The sequence below is a fragment of the Acomys minous genome (genome assembly GCF_964271855.1).
Source record: "Acomys minous genome assembly, chromosome: 9".
Taxonomy (NCBI): Eukaryota; Metazoa; Chordata; class Mammalia; order Rodentia; family Muridae; genus Acomys; species Acomys minous.
Window position 1 is genome coordinate 85,911,145 of NC_140490.1, and position 7,601 is coordinate 85,918,745.

General features: G+C 48.3%; 1 protein-coding gene across 2 annotated transcripts in view; it reads right to left on the bottom strand.

The window, feature by feature from the left end:
- Positions 1 to 1,515, bottom strand: part of HNRNPM (heterogeneous nuclear ribonucleoprotein M) — a 47,658-nt gene extending 46,143 nt beyond the window's left edge. For both annotated transcript variants that reach the window (XM_084797041.1, XM_084797040.1), the window contains exon 1: positions 1,305 to 1,515. In XM_084797041.1, coding sequence (XP_084653167.1) covers positions 1,305 to 1,417 — 113 coding nt within the window. In that variant the 5' untranslated portion in view covers positions 1,418 to 1,515. The remainder of the gene's footprint in view (positions 1 to 1,304) is intronic.
- Positions 1,516 to 7,601: the final 6,086 nt, after the last annotated feature.

Below are 7,601 nucleotides of genomic sequence, written 5' to 3' on the forward strand. Positions count from 1 at the left end.
AGAATCCTAAAGCTTGCCACCTTAAAAACTTGATGGAACACAAAAATTCAGAGACATGGGCTGCTGGTCTTAGAACCAAAATGTTTCTCCAGACCTTCTCAAGCAAAGGTATATCAGTGTAAATAGAGTTCCACAGAATCTGCTGCTTTCCTTCTTGAAGAAAACTTTTTTTTTGGCCCGGGATGGCCAGCCCTGAGGTGTGTTAACAAGGGATGAAATTTAGGGTCTTTGGAGTGTCAGCTCACCGCTCTATTAAACTGCCATGTTCCCGCCCCTCCTTTTTAAGTTGAGGAACAGGGTCTCGCTCAATTTCCCACCGACTGAATGTCAGCTTTGACTGAACTTACTCTAGGTAGCCTGGCCACATTTTGCACGTTGGATCCTGCACCTTCCAACTCCTCCCAAAAAGCTGGGACTCGTCAGGCCAGGCTAGGAGACTTACAAAAACAAGGTCCCTAGACAAACCTCCAAGCAGGACCCGGAAAAGGGGGTGATGACATCTGACTATTCTAATTTCTGAAACCCCCAAGATGCGCCTCCGCCCCGCACACTTTTATGTCTGTCGTTAAAGCTGCGAACAAGTGAGCAAACAGCTCCCATTTCTCCCATTGATACCAACTGCGCACTTAAGGAAAAAGGGGATAGAAGGAAGCGGAAGGGCTCCCCTAACCCAGGAGCATGGGTCGGGGGTGGGGGTGGGGGGTGGGGAGGGACCCACTCTGCTGGAAGCACTTCCTGCCGAGGAAGTGAACACACAGGGGGTCTCGGAACTCTGCAAAACCTTCCCGGTCCCGCTGCCGTTTGCTGACCGTACACGTGACACCCGACGCGCGCACCCCTCCCGCCCCTAACTTCTCGCATCTGAGAAACTGAGACATGAACAGTTCCACACCACGGCTTGTACGTGGAGGGGTCGAAACCACACAGCCGTAGAGCTTCAACCCTAGAGACCCAGGCGAGAAGCAACCCCCCCCCCGGGGCTCCCGCACCCCGCGCGCCATCACTGCTCCGAGGGTAGTAATAGACCAGGCCCGAAGCCTTTGGGGAAGGGGGGGGGGTGGTGCTCGACGGCGCGCCCGGCACGCAGGGAGACTGAGGCAGCGGAGAATAGCGCCGTCGGTAGGAAGCTCTCCTGGGCTTCGTCATCACCGCCTCGGTCGCCCCCGACTCTCGGCAAGGAAAGGCCTGCGCAGACGACGCGCCACCGTGGGGGGGGGGGGAGAAAGCACATAAAAGACCTAACGGAGCCGCGGAGCAGCCCGGCTGGAGTTAAGAGAAGGAGAAACTGTTGTTCGGATACTCACCCCTTCGGGCCTGGAGCTCCGTTGCCGCTCGGTACACAGGGCGCGCCGCTCTCTTCCTCCATTTTGGGCTCTGTCGCCGCCACTTCGGCCGCCGCTTCGACCCCTGCCGCCATTTTCTCCGCGTCTAGGCTTTGTGTGAGGGAGCGGGGCTAAGCCGAGCTGCGCCTGCGCGCCCACGTGACTCCCCCCGCCCCCCCAGCACGACCAGTAAACGTCTGCGTGTGCTCTGACCGGCTCCCGCTTCCTGCTCGGCTCGGGCCACGCCCCCTGGGTGTCGGGCCACGCCTTCTCGAGTTTCAGGCCACGCCTCCCGGCGCCCGGGGATTCAGTTGCGTGTTCCGGGAGCGGAGAGAGGGCGCCCTTTCGCATTTCTAGTAGGCGCGCACATACTGACCTAGTCACTCCAGCTTACTTTTTATTTTTTTTACCCTGTTTCTCTTCATTAGTTTTCTTTTTGTTTTGTTTTGTTTTGTTTTGTTTTGTTTTGTTTTTCAAGACAGGGTTTCTCTGTAGCCTTGGGTATCCTGGACTAGCTTTGTAGACCAGGCTGGCCTCGAACTCACAGCTATCCGCCTGCCTCTGCCTCCCGAGTGCTGGGATTAAAGGCATGCGCCACCACCGTCCGGCCTAGTTTTCTTTTTTGAGGCAAGGTCTCACTATGTAGCCCTGGCTATCCTGGAAGATCCTACCCCTACATACCTACCGAGAATTAAAAGCATGCACTACCATGCCTGGCCTTTAATTTTTGTTAGTTTCTTTTTTTTTTTTTTTTTCCCCAGACAGGATTTCTCTGTGTAGCCTTTGCTGTGCTGGACTTGCTTTGTATACCAGGCTGGCCTCGAACTCAGAGCGATCCGCCTGCTGTGCCTCTGCCTCCCTGAGTGCTAGGATTACAGGCGTGTGCCACCGCGCCCAACTACTTATTTTTTTTTGAACAACTTTGTATATCATGTATTTTGAGTTTCTTCCGGATTTTTTTTTAATACAGTTTCTAAACAATGCTGGCCTTGAATGTCTGAGCTACCCACCACCACTTCTTGAGTGATAGAGTGATGGGCTCGAGGAATCGTGCTCAGTTTCTCCTCTGACAGGAATCGAACCCAGGCACTTGAACATATTAGGCAGGCACTTTACCAGCTTCGCTTCCTGACCCTATACTGCATTTTTATTGTATTTCTGCTTTAGTCCTCTTCCCCATTCCTACTCAACCTTTTCAACAAGCTCCCCACTTACTTCTACGTCTTTGTTTTGTGACCTACTGAGTTGGGTTCGCCAGAGCATAGGCCACTAAACGGGTGGCTACCCCACTGGAGAAAATTACCAATTTCCTCCAGCAACTACTGCCAACAGGTCCTCGGCCTCCCAAGCCCCTCCAAGCCTGACTGAATGCTAAAGAGTTCTATCTTGTTCAAGTAACCACACCTGCTATGGCAATGCCCATGTCATATCAAGGAGACATCAGCTTTCTTTAAGTGGAGTTAAGCAGAAAGATAAGGAAAATTCTGTTGGCAACAATTTTGAAGACTGATTTATTATGTAATCAGTGTTCTAACTGCACGTGTGCCTGCAGGCCAGAAGAGGGCACCAGATCTCATTTTACATGGTTATGAGCCACCATGTGGTTTCTGGGAATTGAACTCAGGATCTTTGGAAGAGCAGGCAGTGCTCTTAACCTCTGAGCCATCTCTCCAGCCCAGGAATCTTTGTTGTTGTTGTTGTTGTTATTGTTGTTGTTGTTGTTATTATTATTATTATTATTATTATTATTATTATTATTATTATTATTATTATTATATTTGTAATTTCAACCAGGTAGATAGATTCCAGAAATCATATTTAGGTTGTCAGGCTTGGCAGCAAGCATATCTTGGATTTTTGTTTTTCTTTTCCCAAGACAGGGTTTCTTTGTGTAGCCTTGGCAGCCCTGGACTCGCTTTGTAGACCAGGCTGGCCTCGAATTCAGAGATCAGCCTGCCTCTGCCTCCTGAGTGCTGGGATTCTTAAATGCCTGTGCCACCACACCCGATGCAAGATATTATTTTTATGTACAGTCATACCCTCACCCCGTGGATGAGCTTCTGTACCAGGCAAGGGATGGGTAGAGAAAACGAAAGGACCATACTGTATTAGACCCATTGAGGAGGAAGAGGAAGAGGAGGAACCTACTGTTCTGAGGCTTAATTTGCTCATCTGAAAGTATGGTCAATAAAAGGCTTCCAAGCCTGGGGCAATGGTGCACGCCTGTAATCCCAGCACTCAGGGAGGCAGAAGGCAGGAGGATCACTGTGAGTTCAAGGCCAGCCTGGTCTACAAAGCAAGCCTAGGACAGCCAAGCCTACATAGAGAAACCCTGTCTTGGAAAAAAATTTAAAAAGTCCCCAGAAACCACCATTCAGGGCTACCCTGGGCATTAAATGCAAGAAGATGCCCAAGAGCCCTGGACTGTTACATATTTCATCATGCAACAAGAGCTCAAAGGTGAGTTGGCTAGGCTTAGTGGCAATTTCCTGTAATCTCAGTATTCCAGAGGCAGAGACAAGAGGTTTACCACAAATCTGAGGCCAGGGCCAACTAAACAAAGAAAAGAGGATGAGGAGCAACAGAAGCTGTAGGTTTTTTGTTTTGTTTTGTTTTTTGTTTTTAGTTTTTCGAGACAAGGTCTCTCTGTGTAGCCTTGGCCATCCTGGACTCACTTTGTAGACCAGGCTGGCCTCGAACTCACAGCGATCCGTCTACCTCTGCCTCCGGAGTGCTGGGATTAAAGGGGTGCGCCACCATGCCCGGCTCAGAAGCTGTTATTACTACAGCCACATTTTGTGTCCTTCCTGAGTCTGCCAGGGGATAGAGTACAAAGCTAAACACTGGGGCATCCCCAGCCCCTAAAACTATAGAATTTCTCCAGGACAGCCTGGTCTACAAAGTGAGTCCAGGACAGCCAAGCCACACAGAGAAACCCTGTCTCAAAAAACAAACAAACAAACAAAAACCACCAAACAAAAAAAACAAGCCGGGTGGTGGTGGAGCATGCCTTTAATCCCAGCACTCAGGAGGCAGAAGCAGGTGGATTACTGTGAGTTTGAGGCCAGCCTCGTCTACAAAGTGAGTCCAGAACAGCCAAGGCTACACAGAGAGACCCTGTCTCAAAAAAACAAAAACAAAAACAAAAAAACCAACCACCAAACCAAACACAAAAACAAAAACAAAACCGTATAGTTTCAAGTAAAGGCTTTCACACATTGGGCCTCTGTCCTCCTGCCTTTAAAAATCAAAGTAATAACTGCTCCTTCCACAGAGAAGGGAGATATGTAACAGGCTCAGAATAAGGTCTCATCCACGGTAACCCCAGGTGAGTATGGAGAACATTAGCATCATTAGTAAGTGTAAGTGATCTGGCCCAATGGAAACACAGAGTAAGTGAAAATTGTTCTTACCTTTTGGAATGGAAACAAGACCTCATACATGCCAAGCATGTTTTATACCATTCAACTACATACATGGCCCTTGTATACTCTCACTTTTTTAAATTAATTTTGTGTGTGTGTGTGTGTGTGTGTGTGTGTGTGTGTGGTTTGGGGATGTTTGTTTTTGTTTTGTTGTTGTTGCTATCATTGGTCTTTGAGCTAGAATCTCTATTTAGGCTGTTCTGGAACTCTCTATACAGACCAGGCCAGCCTGGGACACATAGAGATCCTACTGCCTGTGCCTCCTGAGTGCTGGGACTAAGGCATCCGCCACCACACCCAAGCTTATTATCTTTTCTTTTGAGACATGGTCTCATTATGCAGTCCTGGGTAGGCTGGAACTCCCTATGTATTGCAGGTTGCCCCCGAACTCACAGAGATCTGCCCACCTCTGTATCTGTATGCTAGGATTAAACATGTGTGCCCCCCCCACAAAAGGCCCTTTGTGGTTTGTTTTATGTGTATGGGTATTTTGCCTGTGTGTCTGTGCACCATGTGTATACTTGGGTGTCAGTGGAGACCAGGAGAGCATACTAGATCTCCTGAAACCGGAGCTATAGATGGGTGCCGAGACTCAAACCCAGGTCCTCTCCAATGGAAGAGCATCCAGTGCTCTTAACCACTGAGCAATTTCTTCAGCACACACTCCCCTCAACTTTTCTTTTTTCTTTTTTGGTTTTTTGAGACAGAGTTTCCTTGTGCATCCTTGGCTGTCCTGGACTCACTTTGTAGACCAGCCTGGCCTGGAACTCACAGCGATCCGCCTGCCTCTGCCTGAGTGCTGGAATTAAAGGCGTGCGCCACCATGCCCAGCCTTTTTTTTTTTTTAAAGATTTATTTATTATGTATATCACAGTTTGCCCATATGTGTACCTGACTGCCAGAAGAGGGCACCAGATCACATTATAGATGGTTATGAGCCACTATGTGGTTTCTGGGAATTGAACTCAGGACCTCCGGAAGAGCAGCCAGTGCTCTTAACTTTTGAGACATCTTTCCAGCCCCCTTGGTTTATTCTTAAAGTTATTTGTTGCTGAATATATCACTCTATGGTAGATCATCTGCTTAGAATATGTGAAGCTTGAATTCAATTAGCAGTAGCATTTAAGTGGCCTAAAAACTCTACTTATTTAATGATCCTGGGAATCAACACCAGTACTTGTTATTCAAATACTCAATCACCGAACTATGTCACCAGCTAAAATAACTAAAAAAAAAAATCATTTACTGGGGCTGAAGAGATGACTCAGTGGTTAAGAGCACTTGTTGCTCTTATGGAAGACAAAGGTTTGAGGCGGGCAGTGGTGGCGCAAGCCTTTAATCCCAGCACTCAGGAGGCAGAGGCAGGTGGATCTCTGTGAGTTGGAGGCCAACCTAGTTTGCAAAGTCCAGGACAGCCAGGGCTACACAGAGAAACTCTGCCTCTGGGGTTGGGGGTGGGGGGTGGGGGTGGGGCGAATATGATAGAGGTTTGTTTCTAGCACACACGTCAGCTCACCACCATCTGTAACTCCTTCTAGTTTCAAGGAATCTCTTGCCCTCTTCTGGATTCCTGGAGCACTGCATGCACATGGGATACTCACATATATGCAGGGGAAACAAAACAGTCATACACATAAAGAAAAAAAAATATTTTAAGATGATGCATCATAAACCCTGCCCAGGCCAGTGAGGTAGCTCACTGGGTGTGAGCACTTGTGCAAACCTTCTAACCTGAGTTTTTGTTTGTTTGTTTGTTGTTTTTTGGTTTTTGGCTTGTTTTTTGAGACAGAGTCTCTCTGTGTAGCCTTGGCTGTCCTGGACTAACCTGAGTTTTATCCCTGGAGCCCATATAACAGTGGAAGAGACCCTGCTCTCCTAACAAGGTTTCTTCTGATCTCTCCCAGCAATAATAATAATAAATTAAAAAATAATAATGAAAGTAAGCTAACTCCATTTCCTGTTCTTTGATTTTTTTCCCCCCTCGTGTATGCATACGTGCATGGCTGCTTGCACCTGTGCATGGCTACTTGCACCTGTGCATGTGCACACAAAGACCAGAAGTTAATGATGTCTTCACTCATCTTCTCCACCTTATATACTGAGGCCAGGTCTCTCAACTGCACTCAGAGCTTTGCTGGTTAGTTTAGCGGGCCCGCTTGCCTCTAGCTTCTCCTGACTGCTAGCATCACTGGGGTGGACACCCCCCCCCCAATCTACATATAGAGATAGGAAGTCTGGTCTTCATGCCTGTATAGCAAGCGCTTTAATCGATGAGTTGTTGACCAGGCTGGCCTTGAACTCACAGAGATCCACCTGCCTCCGCCTCCCGAGTGCTGGGATTAAAGATGTGTGCCATCACATCCAGCACATGATCATTAGCTTTAACTGCCAAGTTGACCCAATCTAGAGTCCCCTACAAAATGAGCCTCTCTGGGCATGACTGTACTGATCGATGTAGAAATATCCATCTTAATTGTGTCTTGATTTCCTCAACATGAGGGACTGCACCTGGGACTGTGAGCTTTAAGAAAAAAAAGAAGATGGTGGGGCGTGGTGGCGCACGCCTTTAATCCCAGCACTCGGGAGGCAGAGGCAGGCAGATGGCTGTGAGTTCAAGGCCAACCTGGTCTACAAAGTGAGTCCAGGACAGCCAAGGCTACACAGTGAAACAAAACAAAACAAAAACAAAAAACCCAAACTTTTATAGTTGGGCATGGTGGCGCATGCCTTTAATCCCAGCACTCGGGAGGCAGAGGCAGGTGGATCGCTGTGAGTTCGAGGCCAGCCTGGACTACAAAGTGAGTCCAGGACAGTCAAGGCTACATAGAGAAACCCTGTCTTGAAAAACAAAAAA